The 25552-nt window shown below is 40.1% G+C and overlaps 1 protein-coding gene across 2 annotated transcripts in view; it reads right to left on the reverse strand.

Moving 5' to 3' along the window:
• antxr2a (ANTXR cell adhesion molecule 2a) overlaps window positions 1-25341 on the reverse strand; it is an 83223-nt gene extending 57882 nt beyond the window's left edge. Inside the window, exons 1-10 of one of the 2 annotated variants that reach the window (XM_068310370.1) lie at window positions 24703-25341; window positions 21003-21074; window positions 16349-16420; window positions 14803-14884; window positions 14589-14693; window positions 14383-14451; window positions 11661-11741; window positions 8662-8722; window positions 7974-8069; window positions 6301-6370 (exon numbers count right to left, since the gene is read on the reverse strand). In XM_068310370.1, coding sequence (XP_068166471.1) covers window positions 6301-6370; window positions 7974-8069; window positions 8662-8722; window positions 11661-11741; window positions 14383-14451; window positions 14589-14693; window positions 14803-14884; window positions 16349-16420; window positions 21003-21074; window positions 24703-24875 — 881 coding nt within the window. In that variant the 5' untranslated portion in view covers window positions 24876-25341. The remainder of the gene's footprint in view (window positions 1-6300; window positions 6371-7973; window positions 8070-8661; window positions 8723-11660; window positions 11742-14382; window positions 14452-14588; window positions 14694-14802; window positions 14885-16348; window positions 16421-21002; window positions 21075-24702) is intronic. The other variant, XM_068310371.1, reaches the window with a different exon arrangement.
• Between the last annotated feature and the right edge of the window lie 211 nt (window positions 25342-25552).

The raw sequence follows: 25552 nt of genomic DNA on the forward strand, positions 1-25552 counted from the left end.
ATGGGTACAAACTGAAAATGGCCACCATGGGGTGGTTGATTTTTTTTAATTACCACATCCAATACGTGTGCATTAAGCATCTAAATAGCAAGACTTGTGAACAGCTCTGACTTAGTTTGAAGAAAAGATGAAGAAAAATGCAAATCCAAAGTGGACACAATTAAAACCATAATGATGAACGGCACTGCAATTTCCATATGTCTAATACGACCAATCCAATTACCACAGGTTTAACGAGAACTCGGAATATGGAACGAGCGTAACGCTTGAAATCCTCTGTCCAAAACAAAAAAAAAAGAAAAAGGAGTGCGAGAAAAAGAAGAGGGCCAGCTGTGAGTGTGTGGTAGCATACAGAGGGGGTCTGCATGAAAACTTAGGCTGCAGAATAATAACAAGAGCGCTCTTTGCTGTGCTTTGGATCTCGCCTCAGGCAGAGCCTTGGGCCGCCAATTCTCCTGTGGTTCAGAACAGATGAGCAACCAGACCATGTGTCCATTACTATGCAGTGTATTCTAAATATTCTAAACTGACTCCTTTGCACCTTTCCTAATTTACCAATGCTAAATATTTAAAAAAGGCAATTCGTGGAACTTTAGAAGCAGACGCAGTTTGCCACTCAACTTATTAATGCCTGCACTCGTCTCTTTTTATGTGTTTTTGTTATTCAATTTTGTCTTATTCAATATAAAATGTGGATCCACCATGTTTAAGAAAGGTCTGTTATATTAATATCATTTCATCTTTAACTATGAAGGGTGGTTTAGCACAAGGCCCTAAATTCACAAAATAGACAGGGAGGGTAGTATTCAGAACAGATTTTAAACTTATGTTATCTTTATATAATATTTGGACTACAGAGTAATCACCAGCAGCCACCTATCACTCCTTTCATAGCAAAAACCCATCTGTCGTCACTGCTAGAGAACATCCCAAAGGACCAAATTAAACAAAAAAAAGAACAAAAAAAAAGGAAAAAAAAACGGTCTGCAAAAGGAGACCCCAAATTCAGGCAACCAACACTCACATGATAAAAATATTCAATAAAATATTATGTAAGCATTACAAACCTCCAGTGACTCCATATGAGTGTGAATTTTTTTTTAAAAATGTAGGATTGACTAATGTTTAGGGGTTTGAATGAGCGATGAAAGATCCTTGACAAAACATTTTATTAATAAAATTCATTCTACAGATTTCGAGTGTTGGCCAGTTTGCTTCAATCAGAAAACACTTCTCTGTGTCAGATGCGGATGAGTGAAACACTGCGTGTCTCAACGCTTCAGCCACGCCAGGTGCTTGCATGTTAACTAAGTGCTTGTGCTGAATGGGTGAAGGGAGAGGCTAATTTAGCTGACACCCTCAATCCGTGATAATGTTGCACAGGTTGTTAATCAAGCTGGAGGTGTGGACTCCAGTGTGTGAAGGAGGAAAGCTCCCAAGCGAGTTAGATGAATGCCTCCCCCACACACACACATACACTCCCCTGACATCACTGGACATCCTTAATACACCACAATCCAACCATAGTCAACGAGGCCCTGAGACACTGATGCCAATTTAATGGGTTACTGTTGAGTAGGAAGAACCTGCTCTGGTACAGAAGCATAAGACATTAAAGCTCTTGTCTTTTTTCATCCTGTGTTTTCAGGAATATTAACAAAAGGACTGCATGTTCTAAATCACATCTCACATGGTGATCTATGAGTGTTGAACAGAAACTCACATCCAAAAGAGGAAGAAAACAAGAGAAAAACAGCAAAAACAAAGAAAAAAAAGGTAAGACGATGATGCCACCATTAACTTTTCCACTGTCAAAGCCAACGAGTGAGGAGAGCAGTTCAGCTGCTTGGTGGGCCAATGCTTATGTCTAATTGAATAAATGATGAGAGGGGCGATTGTCACGAGGCAGAGGAATGAAGCAAATGTTGGTAGTAAGTGACACAGACAGCAGAAAGCTTCTTTGTGATGCAGATCTCAGGCTCCACAGCAGAAAAACTTTGTCCCCTGGCTCGCTGTAATCTGTCCTAAAGTAATCTCGCTCTGACGCTAAGCTTTGGTGATGTGATACAGCTGGAGTGGCTGACAATGATGACGCTAATGGCTTTCAAACTTTTCTTAAACATGTGAAAATTGAGAAGGCTGAATAATTAAAAGCAGAACATATGCACCGCCTGTCACTTGGCATCGTGGAGTTATCACTCTGTGTGACTTTGTGTGGCAGGAGTTCTGACCAAGGGCAGGAAACTGGAGAGATGAAGTCCCCCGGCTTCACATCATGAAGCCTGAGTACCAGATAAAAAGATGTTCCTACGTTGCACTGAGTTTGATAAATAAAGACATGATGTTGTAATGATAAAATTACATTAAAGTTACACCGAGCTTTAGAATTCCAAATTAGACAGATTTCCATTAAAAATTTGAGAATAAACTGGTCATATTAAATATATATTGAAGGAGTAGCATCAAGCAGGAGTGAAATTATTTCAAGTGGCGAAGCTGAAAATTATGGAAATCGCTGAAACAATTATAACTTTCAGGTTAAAAAATGAATATGTGATAAATGTCTCACAGTATTATATCAGGATGCTTATAAAGCCAAATACATTTTTATCCAGAACCAAACAACTCTTCAGTTTTTACACTGATCGTGTTGGATTTAAAGGATGTCTGTCACAATCAAGTGAATGCAAGGAGAGTTTTGTGAATTTTATATTTTTCAGTTCAGCGCTTGTTGTTTTCCAGCGCAAAAAGGGGAAGAAAAAGTACTGCATACTTCAATCACGCAGCCAGCCAATTCCAGCTTAATCATGTGACAGGAAGTCACAGCATTATCTGACATGTCTGAACAGAGAACAGTCAAACAGCAAGACTGGTCTATCATAAACATATTCATGACCCCACTGGAGCAGATGGAGTAATGTTGCTGCAAGCAAGAGCCCTGGGACGGCCTGCTTGAATTATTGACCAGCTACTGTACCTGCTTTGTAACGCAGGTGTCGACTCTCCTCTCAGTTATTTTTTGTCCTCCGCCGTTATTGTGAAAACACCAGGTGAGGACATGTTGCTGCAAGAGTGGAGCCACTTAACCCACGATCGCTGGCCCAGCGGAGGGTTTGCTGGGTCTCCAAACGGGGATACACAACGGGGAAAGGGGGTGGGCAGAGGGGAACGAAGAGCTTCACAGATGCCAGTATTTCAAGCCTGATGTCACAGCTGTCATCGCAGATGATGCCTTCAATGTGAGTGTTCCCACACAGTTTGATGACCAACTGAGGACACTGTGATTCCTGGACATCTAAGCGAGATGTAGAGCTGCATGCTCGCAGTTCCCAGTGGGACAGGAAGCTGCAGCTGAGCACCTCAACTTGGATGAGTGCTGGATCTGGAATATTTTCCCTGGCAATCAAAGCTGCTCTTGCCAAGGAGGAGGCCTCAAGTGTAACAAAACATGGTTGAAAAGGGGAAAAAGGGAGAAAAGAAAATTCTTCTCCAGCTCAGAGTCATGTTAAGGGACCACCTTGTGCTTCGGGAGTTGTGATGGAGCAGAAGTAGACAGATGGACGGAGACGGAAGTTTCTGGGCTCCGTTGTTCCATGCAGGTGGTCCTGGGTGCAGGGATTGTCAGTGCATGGTGAATTATTTAAATAGAGAGCGTGGAAAAGGGAATGGCTGCATCTGTCACACATCCTTTTAAAGCCCCTCCAGCAGATGTGTTTACTCACCGCCCGTACCAGCTAACTGCTTAATGGGTCACTATCGAAAGCCAAGAGTTAATTAAGCAGGCCTTTTGCAAATGGCGAGCGCGTAGTATCAGCATCAGCGCCGAACCTATCAGGTCATAGCAGGAGACGTAGGCCTGTGTTTTACAGATGTACTCACTCAAGGTAATCTTTTTATTACATCCTTGGTGACTCTGTTGAAAGGCATCGGCTTCTTGATTGATTCCTATTCCAATTTGATTCCTATCTGGAAAAAAGGTGAATTTCTACAGCAACTGTTACTGTAAGACCAGTCGTGTCTCAACTTCACAAAAATCAATTAAAATCTTCACTCGGTGTGTGAATATTTCTGTACTACAAAATGAAGATACAGAATGGAAGCCTGCTTGAAAAGAAATCTGATTAATTATTATTTTTTTCATGTGTCATGATTTGTAGCATGGACTGAGATACATATAAAATGAATGAATAAATTGTGTTGTATTTGGACAGACTTGATGAAGTAGCTAATTTATATTATGTTATATTCACTGAGCTTTTGGGCTGTCTTGTCTTCATTAGGGTGATTTCTGGTGTGAGATCTATGATATGATTGATGATACACAAAACAAAGTATTTACTCTCAGGGACAAATTTGTAAAAAACACAACTATAAAAATAACTGCTCTTGCTTTCGTTGGCCTACGTTCCCATTCATACATCAGATGTTTTCACCTAACATTAGAGTATGCAAAAAACTGGAAAACTGGACTACTTTCAGCTGTGCACAAGCTGTGCATACATATACATATACATATACCTACATATGCAAACATTTTTTGGTGTAAGAGTGTGCAATATGTATTAAATAATTGATCTATACATCTTTGTCCAAGCCATTAAATCATTTATGCATTAACACCAGGAAATTAGAATTTTAAAACATCAGTGCATCTCTAACTTCATATTTTATTTGTCCTCAGAAACCCACATTCCTTTGTCAGCATTACCAGTATCTGACAGAAAAACAAGCCGTCCTGAGCAGTATGGGCGTTAACATGAGGGGATTATCTGAGGTGAGGTTCAAGTAGATTTGGAATAGTTACGGAATCACCATCATTATAAGATACATAATCTGTTTTAAAGCTAAAAGACCTTCAGGAGCCAGCGGCACTCGTAATCATACATTTTTGATTGGATTGCATTCATGGAGGACATTAAAATCTGTTGTTGCATCTAGAATGCCTTAGCGATCATCTGTTATGGTTTGGGATTATGAGAGATGACGTTAAAATCAAACAATAGCTACACAGCCGGGAATAAATCCATATTTACACTGTTTTCACTTAAATCTTTGGGTTGTATGTATGGGGTGTTTTTCTGACAGACTCCGTCTACAATGTTTACTGTGTCTTTATGCTACGATAAACTCTTCATCCCTTCATCGACTGTTTTAACATACAGCTGATTTTAAGATTAAAGAGTTGTTTATATGCACAAAATCCAAGCAAAATAAAAAGGAACGGAAATGAAGAATATGCATGTTAGAACAAGTGATACAAAGAGGGCTGAAACATGGTGAGTACACTAAGAAACAACAGAAAGGAGGGCAGCGTAAAATAAAGACTGCTGATGTTGAAAACGCAAAGAGGAAGTGTGTGTGTGTGTGTGTGTGTGTGTGTGTGTGTGTGTGTGTGTGTGTGTGTGTGTGTGTGTGTGTGTGTGTGTGTGTGTGTGTGTGTGTGTGTTGCTTAAGCAACAGGGTATGACTAACTCCTATTAGTCTATTTCTATTTTTCTTTTTGTCACTTTGGAAACAATTGGTTTCACAAGAGAAAATATTTGATCTATTTAGATGCTCCCATTTATAGACGACATTGATAGGAGAGTTCACAGAGAGAAACACCTTTCATTAACGCTTCACACATTTCCTTCTGTCCACATGCAGATCAAAACTTAAACATATCTCAGTTGTTTCTAGAAAAGTTTGAGATAACTAGTTTATTTATTTGTATTTTTATTTACTGTGCAGCACATTGTTAACGTGACAAACTTGCTTTTCATGAATGTAACTCTTGATTATAGAGTAAAAAATAAATAAATTTTAAAGTATAATTTGCATTTACTTTTACTTGATTTTTTGTCTTGACACTTTATTTCTGAGTGTGTGATTAAATCATACAAAAAAACAGTCATACTTACACTATTGCTTTATCTGGTGATGATAAGAAAGCTTAGGCCACCACAAAGCAGAAATTATAATTCATGAAACTACATGTTAACAGCTTTAATGGGTCAGTTGATCATTCTTGTATAAATATGCTGAAATTGTCTTTCATTAGCAGCAATTATGTCCACATCAAAACTAAGAAAAATAAGCAATTTAAATTCTGTGTGATCAAACTCTGCAATAAGTTGCTATGCATATATGTAGACATTTGGTGATAGTCAAAGGGTACTGCCAACATCAGCAGTACACTCCATAACTGACCCTACCTGCTGGCTGATGGTGTTTTAAGATAGAATGAAGTCTGCACCACACTCAGCACCAGCATGCCTCACCAGCAACCCCCCATCATCAGAAACCCCTCAGCATACTTACTGTCCGACTTCATAGAGCTTTGGTGCAGGACACAGCAAATAATCATTTCGCACAACACTCGGCTTATTATCTGTAAGAAACAGAATTAAGACGAAACTGTGTTAAATAAGCTTCTTGGATGATTCATTAATAATTATCACACATGACATTGTCAGTAAAACAGATCTTCTTATGTGCTATTAGTCTATCAGCACTGGACAGCTAATGAGTTAAATGAGACCATGAAACAATATATTATAGTATAAATATATAAATAATATTATAATAATATATAAATAATATTATTATAATAACAGTGTGTGTGTGTGTGTGTGTGTGTGTGTGTGTGTGTGTGTGTGTGTGTGTGTGTGTGTGTGTGTGTGTGTGTGTGTGTGTGTGTGTGTGACAGAGATAGAGTTTGACAGAGGCCTGAACCATCTCCAGGCATGGATTATTGATCTTTGTTTTTTGCTCATCTGCTCAGGGCTCCTAATGGTTGATGATTGAGAAGACTGTAGCATCTGTTCCACATATGGGGTGTGTGTTTCATAGCTGCCTTGATGCCTGTCCATAATTATAAGGTGCCCTACTGTTATAAAGGTCTGGACAGAACACATGCAAAAGCCAATCAGGGAATAAATAGCCCCAAGTGGGCGAATGTGAGACAGCCTAAACTGAGAAAGGACTAACAGGAAGACATCTGCTAATGGCCACTTCCTGGTTCTCATGAAGTTCTTTTTTAAATAAAAAAAAATATGCTTGCGTTTTAGTCAAGTTGAAATGTTGAAAATCAGAAATAACTTGTCATAGAGGGAAGTGTTTTCATTGGCAGTCATCGAAAGATCCCTTGGCCAAATGAGAGCTTGAAATGATTGGCTTTTGGTGCCAAATCGCGTTTGCTTCCTGAAAAAGGATTTCTCAGCAGAACAGACTGCAAGCTCAAAATAAGACGCACAGCAACCTACATACCCTCCTCTCTTCTGCCGAGCTTCAGTCACATAGATAGAGCTGCTCTAAGATAACAGACAGCAGCAGGCGGCAGTTTGTTCAGCAATGTTTTGATCTTATTTTTTAATATACAGTATTTAAATATATTATATTATATATTATATTATATTATGATATGTTATATATTATATTACAATACACAATTAATTTATAATAGTGACAAGTTTTAGATCCAAATCCCACGCAGATGAAGTCAGTAAACCCTCAGTTAATGATGGCTATATCTCTGAATGTTATCAATACTCACTCATTGTGTCGTTATTAGACTAGTACTGATTTTTTAGACTTTAGATTTTCAGATTCAGTCCCATTAGTCTGATTTGTGATATATTAGCATTTATTTGACCTCTGTTTACTGTGTCCAGTCTTTTCATTGCTTCTAACTGAGGATCCTAAAGTATTCCCAGGCTAGATGGGATGTACAATTTTTACCAAATATTCTACGCCTTTCCCAGAGTTTTTTCCAAGTTGGACATGCTTGGAAATGGAAGCTCTTTGGACGCTTCCTTTTTCATTGAGGATATCAATTAATCAGTTAAACACCAGAGCTGTGTTGCATGAACATATTTAGCTGCAGTTCCAGCGAAAAGAGCCTGATGTTAGTCAGGCCTTGTAGTTCTGTAAATGTAACCAACTGAATGCATGGTGTCCTTTATTTACCACTAGTTTAAATATCCACCACTTACTGATGGTCTGCTGATCCACTATGAAGCTGCAGACGACGCCCTCATTGCTGCGGCCGCCTGTGAAGCCGTTTCCTCTGAGGACAATGTCAAAGGACTCTGTGGAATGTAAACACATGGGAGATAAGAATGGAAGAGAACATACATGGAGTTATGGGGTTTTTGCCTGTTTTTCTCAGGCCTGCAAGGCTTCTGCAACACAAAGATCCTGAAATAACAAGTTTAATAATTGAGTACTAAGTATATCTTAAACGGAAATATACGATTGTGATACATACAAAAAGGGAGAGTAAGAAACTAGTCAAACTAGTCAATTACGGCTGTAATCAACTGGATGGATGGATGGATGGATAGATGGATGGACGGATGATCGGACGGACAGACGGACGGACATTTTTTACACAACTGGGGATCACACCCATGCCTTAACCAGGGATGAAGGGTGGGGGCACACAAGCTAAAAGGTTTACAAATCAACCATAAAAGAGGTGGACAGTTTAAGCGGTGGATTTCAAAAGCCAATATTGATCTATTTCTCGTCTCTAAGGAAACAAGCTACATCACCACTGAATGGAAGCTGAGACATCTTTACAATATCTCTTGACTGATGTCATTAGTTCGGTAAACAAGCAGCGAAAATAGTGATAGAATCTGTGCAGCGCTCCGGGCGACTGCGGGGTGGATCACTCACCGTTCACGCAGACACTGGATGGCTCCACACTCAGGATCTCTGTGCACGACCGCTTTAATATCTGGAGGACGAGAAAAACATTTAATGGGTACATTATCACTTGAAGGCCAAGAATAAATACATCAACTCTCGGCCTTTATCGGCTTTGTCAACTTTAGAAAACAGATTAGTGTGTAACACCTGAGAAGCGTCTCATTCCTGATCGGGGCCTGGCAGCTAAAGGAGAGCGAAGAATATCCGAGGCGAGGAGAAACGGCAGCTGTGTTAGCTTTTATGGGAAAATTATGCGAGACTATTACATTTCTCAGTTCTATTAAAAACCACTGGGATCCTGCATTATCATATAAAGAGGCCTATGTGAGATCACTGTCATGGAGCTCCACAAACGCCCATGATTCAATAAATCAACAAAGGACAAACTATGCAAATCCCAGAACATAGTCAGTAAAAAGGAGCATATTAATGGCAACATAGGACACTTGAACCCTTCATTTGATGTTGGGTGAAACTTCCATCTGAGGAGAGGAAGAGAGAAGTGTTTACAGCAGTCTTATTAAATGTGATGGTTTGATATGGAGTCATTGAAGGGGGAGAGGGTTGTAAATGACAGCTGGCCAGAAAAAGGGTCTGCTGCTGTTCCTCTGTGCCACAATTTTCCCCATTTAATTATTTCCTTGGCAGTGCTTAAGAAAAAAAGGGGGTAAAAATGAAAATAAAACAAAATTGATAGCTTCAGATGACGGAACGACCTGATGAATGTGATCACTAAAATGTGACCACTCCGATGTGCCATTCAAAAAAGTATCCCTTACTCTTAAAATGAATCAAAATATATTACCCTGCAGAGGACCAATGGCAAATTGAGTAATTTAATTTAACCTTGTTGGGTCACAAGGTTAAAAAAAATCAGCAGGCGAGGTCCTCACTGATTTGGAAATATAATATAACCTTTGAGAGCTGAACACTGAAGCAGCTTTTCATTTCTCTGGGATCTTGTGACAAACATTTACAGGCTGCAGAGGGAAAAGGAGGCAGTCATCCAACTATCCATACTCATCCAAATATCTCAGCTAGTGTTGTAAGGGGTGGGGTTTCTGAAAAGATGAGGGTGGTTTGGTCATTTTGGGGGAAATAATTAAATTAAGTGAGAACATTTCTGTCTGACAACAGAAATGCCTCCTGAGACAACAAATGGAGAATCCTGGAGTCTGCCTTACTATGTACGGTTCAGTTCTGTAGGTACGGTAGTAGCAATGGAATTCAATTTCCCACAGGTCAGACAACAAAGGCCCAGTGTATTTGCTGTTTTGTTTTTTAAGGGAGAAAATTGTGTCAGAGGGTGTGAAAGCACAACTTCCTGAGTCTCTCTCTGTGAGTTTTGTCATACCAGTCACAGAGGCAGCAAACAAAAAGGCTGCAAAGACAGATGATCTCAAATTTTCTAAATCCAGCAGAGCAGTGAGGAGGCCAGCGACTTCAGAATCCAGTACTATTACTAATCAGAGAAGAATGCTCTATAATTCATTTACATGCCTGGAGCTTCACGGTGCTCAGCCCTACCACGAACTTTCCTCTTGCAGTGCTGGACAGTGTTAAGTTGGCTGTAAAACAGTTGTTGTCATAAAAATATATAAATGACTCTTATGGAGAGAAGGAGCTCATGGATGCTACTCTCTGGATAAAAGGTCTTTGTTAAGTACAAACATATTTACAATGTGTTTCCAATCAGTGTTGAAAAAAGAGCATGTTCCTTTTTTGGGCTGCAGCCTTGGTTGCAAATATTTTATAATGATCCACCAACCATTACATGAATTTTGCATTATTTCATTTATTTTTTTAAATAATTTTTTTGCTTATGCTATACAAGGTGCATCATCCAGACTCCTTTTAGAGCCCCCACATGCCCAATTTAAATTTAAATATACAGTATATTATGCATACATTTCAGGACATCAATTATAGTCTGTGTAGATTATTTCAAATAAACATGAGGTGGATTTTAAAAATGGAATACAAGATACTCTGATCATAACTGTCGTGACTGATCACAACTGTTGGAGCCCCCCCCCCTTTACTTTACAGCCACGTGAAAGGAAACGTAATCATCCATAGTTGTCGTACGCAACAGAAACAAGACACACCCTTTGGCTTTTACGTCTTTCCAGATGCACATCTGAAAAATCCCCTAAACACTGTTGGCCTTGCTGAATCAAACTCAGATGTAAGTCCGGCTCGGGTCAGCGAGCCCCGCGGTGCTCCACGCTCAGATTCATATAAAACTGCTGCCACACAAACCTCCACCTTGGCTGACAGCACTTCGGCTGGAAGCTGCAGCAAATGGAAAGTATCACTAATTGGCTGGCAGAGGATGAGGAGACGGCATGAGAAACTTCATGTAAACACTGTTGAAGGGGCTTTTTCTCTGACAGGTATTGACTGATTGCAGCACTGACAAGGTTCGTTTGATGCTCCGGTTGGCTTTCTTGAAAATTAAAAAAAAAAAAAAAAAAATTTAAAGCATTAATTGCATTGAAGTGCTGCTGCGGCACATAGTTCAGTCTCTCAACACAATAAAACATTGTGAAGAGGATGTCAGATGGACAGGGACGAACTGCCAAACTGCTCCCATGTCTAATTTATTACAGAGTGCTTCAGGCATTTCCTTCTCCATCAACAACTGAGGATACAGCAAGCGGTTTTTCCCACAGACAGTTTTGATACAATTTAACAGGAAGTTCTCTGAGGTGAGAAGCTTTAATTTGTGATAAAGACAATGCACAAAACATTTTTATCCAACCACATGTATCATTAACTTGGAACTTGTCACCATCTTCATTTATCTCAAATGAAATACAAGCGGTTTCCAGTTGTGACCCCACCTTATTTTTGTGAATTAAAGAAAATTATGCCTGATTATCATCCACATCAACCATAAAGATGAGGCAAATCAAACTCCAAAAACAAACAAGCTCACACCAATACAAACTGGTAAAACTTACAGAATTGACGATGCCTTTGAGTGCATGGAAGCCATCTTTGACAGGAAAAACTTGGTCCTTGTTGTCCGCAATATCAGCAAGCTGTGGGTAACACAAAGGAGTTTAGCAAACAAGAAGTACTGCTTTAATGCTGCATTCTTCTTTTCTGTTTTCCTCTTTATGACTGAACACTGTCTTTCCCTTCATATCACGGGCAGGAGGAGACGTAGCAGATGGCATGACTGTGGCAAACACTTTCATTGCAGCACAAACTGGGACTCAATAATGCCTTTGGATTTTGACTTAATTATTACAGGGTGGTGATAACAATAGTTAACAGGAACAGGCCACTATGTTTGACAAAGAAAGCTCCAGACATCGCTGACATTAGATGGAGAGATTGTGATTTTGGTGCATTTCAGAGCGTCTTACATCAGTTTATGAAATATTGATGGACTTTTCTATGGTAAATTTGATTTATTGATAAATTGTGCCAACAGCACATTACCGAAAGTAAATCCATCAGTAATTTAATGATGCAAATCTGCAGCTTCTACTTACTGTACAACAGCATGCATGCCAGATTTAAAGTCAAAAAACCCTGCACATCAGTGTTGCACAGATTTCTGGTTACACGACCCTACTGGTTAATCCAAGTGTGAAGAATATCCAACACTGAAGCTACACTCCGTGTGTGTGTGTGTGTGTGTCTGCTGGAGAATTTGCTATATTGTGATTTTTATCAGGAAATGTGTGGGGAATTGGCTGATTGACGATATTTTACACTTTAAGTAACAAAACTCATTTGTGTTCTCAGGACAGACTAATAGGCCCAGAAACATCTTTTTAAACAAGCCATTATTTACTGAGCTTCCAAAAAACACAACACATCAATACATTTCACACAATTGACCCACACTAACATGAAGTCAGAAGTGTATAATGTGTATCAGAAACTGTATAATGAAGTAAACTGATAATGAGGATTATGTTTTTCTCTCTAAAGGACAATAAATAACCGATATAACCTCAAAAGAAAACCACATCAGACAGACCTATTACTATATTTATTGTTAATATCTGTCCCACTATTGATTCCCCATCAATAACAACAAAAACACCACCTTGGTAGTGGTGTCAAGCCAATGAAACACAGGTAATCCTCAACTTACGAACATTCGGAGATACGAGTAAACGCGTGCTGCCATATCCGACTGACGTACTGCAGTACCCCTTTATGCCACAAATCCTGCTGAGCAGCACCGCTGCGTTCATGCATCTCAAACATTCATCTCCTCCTCTTGTTCTCATGTGTTGTCATGTAGCCGTACTGATGCTGTGTTATGGAGTTTCTGGGGTTTTCTTAAAAAACAGGACACCTTCTGGTTTCGGAAGGGAGACTTCATTTTATCCTGTGCACATCTTCTCCACGTTTACCCCATGAGTAGCTTTGTCTTTGTCACTCACAGCAGAAGTGCAGTTTTTTCTCTTCAATATAAAAGCATATGTTTCATCTGACTAAAACTTCACAATGCACACTGTCCTGTTCTACAGCGCAAGACAACACCACAGCCACAGTTGTCTCTGAGCATCGCAGAGCGTCACGCGTCCTACCTTGGACACTTTACTGTTTATCAGGGATGATAAAGCAAAGGCTAGCGGTGGCTAGTGAAGTAGTGGTGACCATCTCTCTGACCACAACTCTGCCTCCCAACAATAAATGCCTCTCACCAACAATAAATCCCCCTCTTCCTTGATTCTACAGTATCATACAGTGGCTCGTCAACATCAATATCTGACTCTGGCTGTTGTTGAATGTACTTAAAAAAATTAATCAAGAGTTTCTTAAAGAATTTTCTTCTTCTTTTCCTCAACAATTAAATTATAAGGAGCAAAATCTTAATCAGTAATAGCATTTAAATTAACTCAAATGTTGATTACATATTTAAATTTTAATAAATTACGACTTACAAACAATTCAACTTACAAACAACCTGTCAGAACCAACTGTGTTCGTATGTTGAGGAGTACCTGTATCACGTTTTAATTAACCTACAGTGTAGAACTTCAATTTCCCCTTCAGTTCGCCTCCATGTAAAATTCACCACTACAAGTGTATGAGTACAGAAAGCCACCACACACCACACTTGATATTCTGGTGTATTGTGAAATACAGATTTATCTTGCAGTGAGGCTTCATCAGCATGAACTCATTTGGCAAGCACGTGAATGTAACAGCCATTCTTTGATATGAAAATAGTCCAGCACTCCAGATTTCAGATTTAGTTTCATTTATTAAATATTTATAAGTGTGTCATGAGGTGATTGTGAAGTACATCTTCTACAGCATGCAAGATTAGCTACCACTAATCATCAAACGTCCAACAGCCAAACAGTTAAAACACTATTTAATTTCCAGTAAAGCTCAAAATATCACAATTCTTGTCCTAAAAAAGCAACTCTCACTACAGCAAAGAAGAAACCAAGAAATAAGAAAGTATCCTAACATAAGGTTATTGTTGTGATCAAAGCTGCTGATTTCATCGTACAGACAGATTATCTGTGACGTCGTGAGAATTGAACGTGCTTAATTATAATACCCCTTAAACATGTGGATTATCCATACAGGTAAAATCTCATTACATGTGTTTAACGTCCTTGACAGGATTCCAACACGGAACCGCTTTGTATAAAATGTAATCGTTCAGCACATATTCAGTATTCAGTGAAGTGAAGCTCTTACCTGCTGCTCATCAAAGTCCTTAATACCCACACAGTAAACACGAGCACCATATTTCCTCGCCTCATCAGCCTGCAGATCAAACAAGAGTGTAGATGATGCACAACATGCTGAGTGAACAGAAGGACCTGAGTTCACGCAGGATGTCAAATTGTGTAAATTAATAAATATTCCACATTGTGAAAATCCGTTGACAACATGACTCTGACCTGTTTCACTGTGAGCTCATGAATGTAAACCTCAAGCTTCCCGTCTGTCAGAGCCAGGATGATGCTGGAGGACTTGGTCGTTTGTGCACGAATCTGAGCCGAGGCCTTGAGTTGAAAGATGAATGAGAAATATTTCATCACATTTAAAGACAAAGTGAATATTTTTTAAAACCCTCTGCTCTGTAAATGGATTCATAATAGCAGGTAAACTGACCTCTTTAATTCCCTCATGCATGTATGTTTCTCCTGCTGGTTTCACATCATGCAGCCGCCGCAGACCTTCTTCTATCTCATATCTAAAAACACACAAAATTAAGGGTTGAGATTTTCTCTGCATGGTAAAGATTCGTACATGTCTATATGAAAAATTCTGCAGTCATGCCCTAACCGACTGTAAGGAACAAGAACCCACAAATTAATGCTTTAGTATTATTTTGGGTTTAGAGATCCAGCAGGAATTGAGCCGCTATTGTTTGTAAACTTTTTATCAACGGTGGCCTGAACAAAATAATGACAAAAATTTTCTTTTCTAATGCTGAATATATTTTCATACTTTCTCTAAGTATGAAGGGGCACAGAGCTGATCCCTGATGCAGTCCCACCTCCACCTTGAACTCCTCTGTCACATCTACAGCACACCTCACCACTGTCTTACAGTCCTCATACACATCCAGCACCACTCTAACATACTTCTCTGCCACTCCAGACTTCCTCATACAATACCACAGTTCCTCTCTGGGCACCCTGTCATAAGCTTTTTCCAGATCCACAAAAACACAATGCAGCTCCCTCTGGCCTTCTCTGTACTTCTCTATCAACATCCTCAAAGCAAATACTGCATCTGTAGTACTCTTTTTTGGCATGAAACCATACTGCTGCTCACAAATGTTCACTTCTGCCTTTAGTCTAGCTTCAACTACTCTTTCCCATAACTTCATTGTATGGTTCATCAGCTTTATTCCTGTGTACAAATGTTAATAAATAATTCCTTATTCATTCAAGGGGTTTATTTTCCAAAACAGAATGAAAAGAAAAAATTAGTTTCATCCAACCATTCATACATATTTTTTGTTGACAAGACAAATGCAGTCATCTCCTCTATAGCCGCTTATCTGCCTTGCGGTTCACAGGTCTGCTGGAGCCTAACTCAGCTGGCCATGAGCCAGATGCAGATTATACCCCGGTTGAGACGCCAGCTCAACACAGGAAAAAATACGTTTCACAATACATTTTTTTTCATCTTGGAATCTCATTATATAATGCTCACTAAAAGCATTTACATTATAATATACAGTACTTTCAGCACTATAAGGTGCACTGGACTATAAGGCGCACCTTCAACGAATGGCCTATTTACAAAAAATTTTTCACAATTAAGGCACACTGGATTATAAGGCGCACTCTCGGTTTTTGAGAAAATTAAAGGGTTTTAGGTGTGTCTTATAGTGTGGAAAATACTTTAAATGTTTTCTTGAAAATCAACTGAAAGATATTAAAGATTTTTAAAGCACAAATGTCTGTTTGTGGTTAACCTAATAATCTCACTGAGAAACTGAGATACATCATCCAAATAATGCAAAAATCATAAAAATCCATGGTGCAGTTCTTACACAGATCAAACAGACAGTGACATGCTAAAATAAGAAGTTACAATACTTTAAACTGTTATAAATGTATATCATCTCATAATTTTAGGTGGTCTGACATATAAATCATAAAGTTCACAAATATTAGGTGAAGTTAATGTCGGAGTTCAATACCTGTCTCCTGTCAGAGGCAGAAGGACTGTTGCTCTGCCTGAGAACACAATGAATGAGACTCTCATGCTGGGGCTGAAGATGAAACAAAACACAAACACAATAAATGAATAAATAAGCAAATATTATCATTATTAAATTTCTGAGTATCAAACTCCAATTTAATTCCGGTTTTCTGCTCCCTTCCACCCGATCCCCTTTGTCAAACACCCACACACAACATGACACGTAAAATACTGAGGTGGCTATAAATGTTACTTTTCACAAAGCATAAATAATTAACCAAACAGACTCTATTATTGTCTACTAATATTAGTATACGACTTGAAACAGCTTATGTGGGGCTGAAGGAAGTGATTAATCAATTCTCAGACAGGAAGCATGTTATGGTGATGACTCACACACAAGCACACACACACACACACACACACACACACACACACACACACACACACACACACACACACACACACACACACACACACAGACACACACACACACACACACACACACACACATCCTGCTAAACAAATATATACTTTGTACCTGTGACTTCAGAGGGGTGTGAAGTGTGAAATGACACTGAACACTGTGATGTGTCTCTGACCACTGAATGTGGCATCAGACCGTCTCCTCTGTACAGCCTGTACTGTTTACATTCATTGACCTGCTGTCACACTACAGCAGACTCGCTGCTTCATCAACAGCTAGAGATGCTAAATGCTAACAGCTGCTTCATGTGGAAATTAATTGTTGGGGGGTAAATCAACACAGAAGTGAAGAACTTAAAGTTGGACCCGAAAATGTGATCGTAAATAATAACATTTACAAATATATCCCAAAGATCTAAAAAGAGATATTCAAAATCAAAAAAACAGTAACAGGAAATAAATGTAAACATTAGAAGAATAATAGTACAGATAAATATAAAGGGAACTGTACTAATAAAACTGAGCAAAATCAAGGACAGAAATAAAGTTGAATGTATGACTAAAAACATTCTTTTGTGTGTTTTATAATTTTATACCAAAATGAGCAAAAACGAATAAAATGCCCCAAAGGAAAAATACACCAATACGAATAAAAGTCAATGTAGAAATGTAAGACATGAAAACACACTGAAAGACTCTTTTTATACAAGACAAGATAATTTGAGTGTAATGTGACCAATGTTTTAAGTGCTATTTAACTATTTTGATAAAATAAAATGAACACTGCAGCCATGCACTACTCGGAAAAAAAAATAATAATTTCTTCGTCAAACATCTTTTCAATACATCTACATACATTTAGATGTTTTCCTCTACAAATCAACATTTCCTGAAGATAAGTCAATTTGAAGATGAAACAGGGTCGTTTATTAAGGTATGCGGAAAAAAACTCGTAACATTATCCTATCAGCTTCTCTCACATGATTATATTTCTCAGATGGTGCCATAATGAAACAGATTCAGTGATGTCTCAATTCATAGTAAAAACTTCTAATAATAATAATTTCTTACTCAATGTATCCTATAAAAAGGATAACCTGGAATTTGATGATTCTGTTACAACAACGTAATCACATCTCTACAAGTCTAAACATTAAATGTGTATTCAACTCCTGCAGCTGAAGAGCGATGTGTTCGCTCAGGCTCTCCAAGATAATTCCAATCATTCCTGCACATGTTAACTTTATGGATTTTAGATTGAAAATCAACAAACAACACTGGAACGTCGGACTATCTGAGCTCCTCTTTGGGCACCCAGCAACACCGACATTCAAGAAATACTGAACTATTCAACCAAGTACAGCACTGAAGTGCTGCTGAAGTGAATGTACTCCGTCACCTCCCAGCTCTGCTACAATCACCAAGCACATGGACGCCATCCCACAGACGGAGAATTAAACTTCAGAAAATTAAGCACACAACTGTTTGCGTCACAGATCTGAAGCCTTTGGAGCATAAGGAGAGGTGCTGATACTTCTCACCCACATGACACATGCCCCAGTCGCGATCCTCCCCCGCAAACATAGCACAATCTTTAAGCCACACGGACGAATTTGGCAGGGAGCAGTAGCAGTCGTATACATCCGCATCCTGTCTACAAGTTTCAGTCATATGTGGACCCACACTAACCATGGTTAAGTCACAGAGGATAAACCGTGGGAGGTGACTTCACATCGAACTTAAGGATCTCAGTGGAGATTTGCCTGCATGTGTTACCTCTCTGTTTCTAAGAAAGACTACGGACAAAGCGGCGCTGATGCCAAGGACATTTCAGAAAGTGTCGGTGGGATTTTTTTTTCTTTAGAGACATTGGGTGGGGAGTTGATGAAGTAGTCCAGTTTGCTCCACATGGCGTAACAGAAGAGCTCTTGGTGAGTGAGCATTGTTTAGCAGATTGTGCTCGTAGCCTTCCAGTGTTCTTTTGCTTTACTGTACATTGTCTGCCTGTCAGCCGTTCTGTGGTGGAAGCAGGGGATAAGTGTGGAGCCGGACCCCCCGGTGCAAATGGCCATTCTCACAGCCCAGAAGACTGCTCCTCTCTGCCACCCACTCCCACCTGGTGCCTTTGCTATTTTCTTCAACCAACCACTTCATTCTGGCTGGGTCGCTACCGTCTGTACTGTGCTGGCAGGCACAGTTTGACTCAAACATTATGCAAGCTGAGCGTTTCAATCCTGTTCCTCTGCTTTCATCTTTTTAATGAATTATGTGTAAAAAGGATGCCATTGATTTGGCAATTTGAAGAGATTGTTTCAGAGGTGGGAAGTGCTTGAAATGTTTGCCACAAGCTGCAGTTAACATAGTGTGAGCTTTAATTATAGATGTCTGTCTCCTAAAAGAAGCATTGTAAAGTTAAATAAATGTGAAATGTGCACTGTAGATATCACTTAGAACAGCGGTCCCCAATCTTTTTTGTGCCACGGACCGGTTTCATCTAAGCCAATATTTTCAAGGACCGGCCTTCATTTGCTCGATAATCATTGATGATGCCAGTACAGCTGTGTAATAATAAATCATCCACATTGGTTTTATGTAAAATACAAACATCAACAGACAATAAACAACCTTTTTTCATAAATTAATAATCAAAATCTCTGTAAACAAAATGAATTTAAGAAATAATTATATTAAAAACTCAAGTGACTGCACTGATGAGTTGTTGTTTTTTAAATATAGCGATTTACAATCAGTGCATTCAGCGTAGGAGAAATACTGATCATTTCCAATCACAGGGTGAACAAGTCAATCAAATAATAATAATTACAATAATGAGAATTAGTGGTTGGGGACCGCTGATCTAGGGGTAACGGGAGACAATGACACCTGATGTGTGTTCCGGACACCTAGTCGACTCCGCAGTTTGGTTTTCTTTATGGTCACTGCAGAAAATCCCGCTTCACAAAGACAGGAGGCTGGAAATGGAAGCAAGGTTTTCGATACTTTTTGGGGCGATCTCAGGATAATCTGCCATGACTTTAATCCAGAACCCTGAGGCAGATTTGGGCACTTAATTTAGGGGTGATGGCTGATAACCTGTCACGTGACCGAGACCTGTCAAGCGGGACAGATGCACGCATTCGTCTGCGTGTCATTTTGCACAGATGTCACTTTTCAAAATAAAACACCTTTAGACTGGTAATCAATAAAAAGAAGAAAGTCAAACTTTCTGTGCCGCCCGGTACCTAATGTCCCGGGTCACGACCTAGTGGCTGGGGACCACTAACATAGGCGGATGTAACAGACAATTGGTTTCCATCACACATGCATGTTGGCTCTGGGCTCCCCAGCTACTGTCAAGTCCAATTATTGAGAACCATTGGGTCCCGTCAGAATGTGATGAGTCTCTCTTCAGACATCAGTCTTATGCCCTGTATCGTCCTCCTACACTGGTTTCCTCTGGTGGTCTATTCTATACTGTCAGGACCTCCACTAATCTGGTGTTTTATAACATTGGTATTAAGGTATCAGTTCTCAGATATGATAAAACAGCCTAAACCTTTTTCACTCCAACAGCACTGCCCGTCTATTCACTAACTTATTTGTGTTTACCGTCCCTGTCTCCTTTTGCTTTCCCCCTTAACTCTGAGAGGTGCAGCACTTACCTGTCTGGCTCACAATAGGAAATTCTAATAAAGACTGACAATTTAGTTCCCAGAGAGGACTGGTGACGGTCACAAGCACACATCAAAATATATAAAAGATTTTACTGCAAGACAAAAATAAGCATTGATCTCATAAAAGGTCAAACTATGAGAATACATGCAGACAAGACAAAAAAAAAAAGAGAATGGGGTAATTTTTCAAAATAAAACATTTTTCAGACTCCAAAATAAAAAAAAAAAACTGAAATAATGTAAATAATTTTTTCTTTCAGTGCGGCCTGATATCAACTGACCCACGGACCTGTACCGGTCTGAGGTCTGGGGGTTGGGGACCCCTGACTTAGAAGACATGCTAAATATCTCACATAGGAGACAATTCATCTTAAAATGACTACTGTAGTTACTGTATGTCACATGTCATATGTTTTTTAACCAAATATGTACAGGTCTGAATTTGGGGCGATTAATATCAATTTGTGTTCCTCTGATTTAGAAAGATGGGAGAAATCCTGAGACTGGGTTCCAAAAAATGTTTGATCGTGACTTGAGGAACTTTGCACTCACCTCACAAATCTGTCAGTGAGGTTCTTCACAAAAGAGTAAATCTCAAACCAGTCAGTGGAGACACTTCCAGACCTGAAACAAGAAAACAAATCACGTTACAGCTCATCAGTGGTAGCAGGCTCAGCACTGGCAAGATAGATACTGCATAGTATTTGAGCTTTGTACCACAACCACAGTCAGACATTAACAGCAGCCGGTTGGATGATTGTACTGATAACACCTCTGTATTATGTAGCAGGAGCGGCTGTTACAACCGTTTAACATTAAAGTGAACTTCATTATTTAAACCTAGTTTGCTGGTATGATGGAATTTCACAAAATATGAGTAGAAACATCTCAGTAATGACCCTGCTGTGATGACCGGGAATCGTCAGGTGGAGGTGGAGGTAATAAACTACAGTACTTGTAGTGACATAATTAATTCCTTTATGCACTAGCTGAGTTTTAACATTAAAAACAATGCATACATTTCTTACTGGAACCAAGGACAAAACTATGTTGGGTGGGTGTCAGCCTGCAGCCGTTTTTTCTGTCACTCCTCAGTAAGCTGACCTGACCACAGTGAACACAAGTGTGTAAAATGTGCCCTTGCAGTAACGACAAAGAGGTAATTAAACCAATAATTACTATTCAATGTATGTGTGGAGAACATAAAATAGAAGACGTTGACCATTAGGAAGCTCATCTTTCATACCGCCTCTCTCTTCCCTGCTGCCAACAGACAAGGTCACACAGCAGACGGGAGATGCCGCTGCATGGCTAAAGGTAGCTTCCACCGCTCTGACAGTAATGGAGCATCAGCGTTAGAAAGGGTTAACAGGTCACGATTCAGTTTTTGGGCAAAGGAAAATGACGTCTGATGTGATCAACCCTATAGACTCAAATCAGAATTTTAATAATAGAGTCAGAAATGTGCATTACATTAACAACTCTAAATTGTGAGCTTATTATTCTTACTTTTTGATTAAGTTTTTTTTTTCTTAAATGTCTTAATTTGAGCATCATAACCACAAAATCACATTGTTTTCCTTGATGGTATGATAACACCACACACAGACAATGAAACAGTAGTAACAGTAGTAGTAGTGGTAGTAGTAGTGGTAGAAATAGTAGTATTTGGGATTGTTGCTGCCAAATGCCAGCTGTGGATGGAGTCGAGTTGCACAGGTCAGCTTCAGATGTGAACGAGCACGATCAGAGATAACTGATCAGAGAACTTTCTTTCCATAATAAGACTTCAGAAGTAGCTATACCTTCATACTAATTTATTTGCATTTAAAACGATGGATATCACGTTTGTGAATCAAAAACACGACAAGCAGAACCCAACTTAAAATTTTAAAGAGCAGAACACTCTACCTGTCATATCTCAAATATTTTATCTATATTCTTGGTCAACATTGTGTCAATACTCTCAGTCATCATCTTGTAATATTATAATTCAGATAAAGCTTTCGAAATAGGTCAGGGGAGCAGTGTTTCAACCAACAGCCCTGAGTAAAGGCACGTTTCCAAGACAGGGGCGGTAAGGATTGAAAACAGCTTCCATCAAAGCTGTAAACCTTTCTGCTGAGCAGAAAACAGCTGAGAAATATCTCTAAGTTTATGTCAGTGGCAGTTCTACAAAAAAAGACACCCACAGTGTGAGATTCTTCCCCCTTTCTTTCCCCAACAGGATTTTTCAAAGATGATTAAGAACTTTGCTTTGGCGTTGATGTAATTTATTGGTGCCAACATCGCAAAATGTAGAATTTTAAAGTCTTAAGCACTTTTTTGTTGTGAAGGAGGAATATGTGACAAAATGCCTTTCTTCCTTTGTCATACTCAAAACCCTGAGACACGCAGAATACTGTATGTGTCATTCCAGGATAACAATACAGGCTCAAAGCACATGACTGCATGTGATTAAAAAAGAAAACAATACATGGCGTGTTTAAGGTTTGGTTAAAAGTCCGTAGATGAAGAAAGAAGTAAGGTGTTAGAAAAAGGGTAAAAAGTTTCATGACTAAACTTCTTTAGCTCCTGGAGGTTTGACAGAGAAGGTTCTTTCTCCAACACAAACACTGGGATTTACAGGAGTCCAGCCAATCAGAGACAGACCTCAGTCCTCTATCAGAAGCTATTATTCAAACTACAAATGCACCAGATCCACTAAGTTCATCCATAAGAGACTGATACAGCACACCTTTGATGTGTCCATACTTTAAATAATACAAATACAAATGTTGGTGACGGTTTGTCATTTTTGGGACACAAAGGTGTAATATGTAACAAAAGTTTGTTTGTTTTTTAGTTGTATTAATAAATGAAAACCTCATGAAAACTTGGAAAACCTCAGCATGTTGATGGGCACTCGGCCACTGTAAATCACTTTGCTCTTGCGCTTCCAAACGTTCCTCTATATTGCATAACCTGGCAAGAAAGTTTTATTCCTATTCGGCCTTGAAGGCATCAGCGAGGTCCAACACAGTTCATCCCAGTTCATCACAAACGTGTTGATATGTATGGCAATGGGGTCAGTTAAGTATCGCACCATTTTTTATTAGCATTTAACATTTCTTGTGATGTTTTTTGATGGGGTTTTTTATTTATCCAATAGTGTAGCCACAATCCTTCATTGACAGTCTATCATCTTGCTACTGTCTATTTGAAGGATTACATCCTCTTATCATTTAATTGCACCCCCTTCATCTCCTCATCATCACCCAGTTTTATTTTACTATATTTTACTAGTTTTACTCAGTTTTAATATTTATCATCTTTATAATTCACTGGTTTCTCCAGGATCATCAGCCACCACCACCACCACCACCACCACCACCACCACCACCACCACCAACCACCACCACCACCACCATCACCACCACCACCACCACCACCACCACCACCCACCACCACCACCACCACCACCACCACCACCACCACCCACCACCACCACCACCCACCACCACCCACCACCCACCACCACCACCACCACCACCACCCACCACCACCACCACCCACCACCACCACCACCCACCACCACCCACCACCCACCACCACCACCACCACCACCACCCACCACCACCACCACCACCACCACCCACCACCACCACCACCCACCACCACCACCCACCACCACCCACCACCACCACCACCCACCACCACCACCACCCACCACCACCACCACCACCACCACCCACCACCACCACCACCCACCACCACCACCCACCACCACCACCACCACCACCCACCACCACCACCACCCACCACCACCACCACCCACCACCACCACCACCACCACCACCAGTGTGTGAATGCTGCTGCCCAGGATAGACACACTCTCAACTCTGTGGGGGTCAATCCACCAAAGGCTTCCTGACACCAAAGATTTTCTATCCGACATGAATTATCACGCATCTCTTGACATACCACCTAACTCCATCACCATGGAAACCTTCTCTTAGCCTTTACAACCACGTGCCAATCCCCATATCATGAGTTATCACCCCAAATATAACGGATCTGGGTACATTTATTGTCTTGTCAAAAATGTCCCAAACGGGGTCACAGAATAGGATGTCTCCCCCCGCCGCCCCTGCCTCGTGGTGGGCTCCTATCCTCCCTGACTCCCTCCCTACTGCATTGGAAGATTTGCAGACGTTATCATGTCCATGTTTGTGTCAAGGGTCGGCCTGAAACTCTTGTTTGACGGACTTACTTGTCCAGGACAAAGTAGAGGTCGTAGGCTCCGTGACAGGACGGCTCCTCTGCCCAGCAAGCCGAGGCGAACAAGCCCACGAAGATCACAGCTACCGTTGCGGAAGTCCACCATCTCCTTCTTTGAAAACGTCTGTCCTCTGCGGTGGAATACCGTGATAACTTTTCTAACATTTTGCCACAGAAACACCTGAGTGAAGTCTCTAAATGATAAATAACTCTAGGTTGGTCCACGGAGTGCAGGAGTTGCTGTTCACACTGTGCGCATCGCTGACTGTGAGCAGCTACATGTCAAGTTACCTCCAAAACAGCAAAGTTAACCGATTGACCTGCGAAATAAAGGAAATCACCGTGCCGACGTCATTATCCGTTTCCCCATCTTTCTGACTCACTGTTAACTCGTTCACATCCTCAATAAAACTCCTGGACTCACGTTTGTCCCGTCCAGAAGTTACAAAACCGCTAACAGCAAACTTCACAGGCACTTCAGTCAACACTCCCACGAAGAGCTATGCTGCCTTCAGGGCCTTCCTAAAGCTCGGACTTCTGAACGCTAACAGACATAACGTGACAAAAGATACACTGTAAAACATTCTGTTAACACGTGTGTGTTTTGATTTACAAGCGCACTGTTACTATGTAATAAAGTAGCTGAATTATGTAGCATTGGACAATAAAATAAGGAGAATGGTTTTTATGAAAAATTCAATCATTATTCATTCTTTCATTCATCGTCAACCGATTCATCCGCTTTGGCGGGTCGCGGTGGGCTGGAGCCTGTCCCGGCTGACTGAGGTCGTGAGGCAGGGGAAACTCCAGGCGTGACACCAGTGCACCACAGGGTCACAAAG

The sequence above is a fragment of the Antennarius striatus genome, chromosome 3, assembly GCF_040054535.1.
Source record: "Antennarius striatus isolate MH-2024 chromosome 3, ASM4005453v1, whole genome shotgun sequence".
In the NCBI taxonomy this organism is placed as follows: Eukaryota; Metazoa; Chordata; class Actinopteri; order Lophiiformes; family Antennariidae; genus Antennarius; species Antennarius striatus.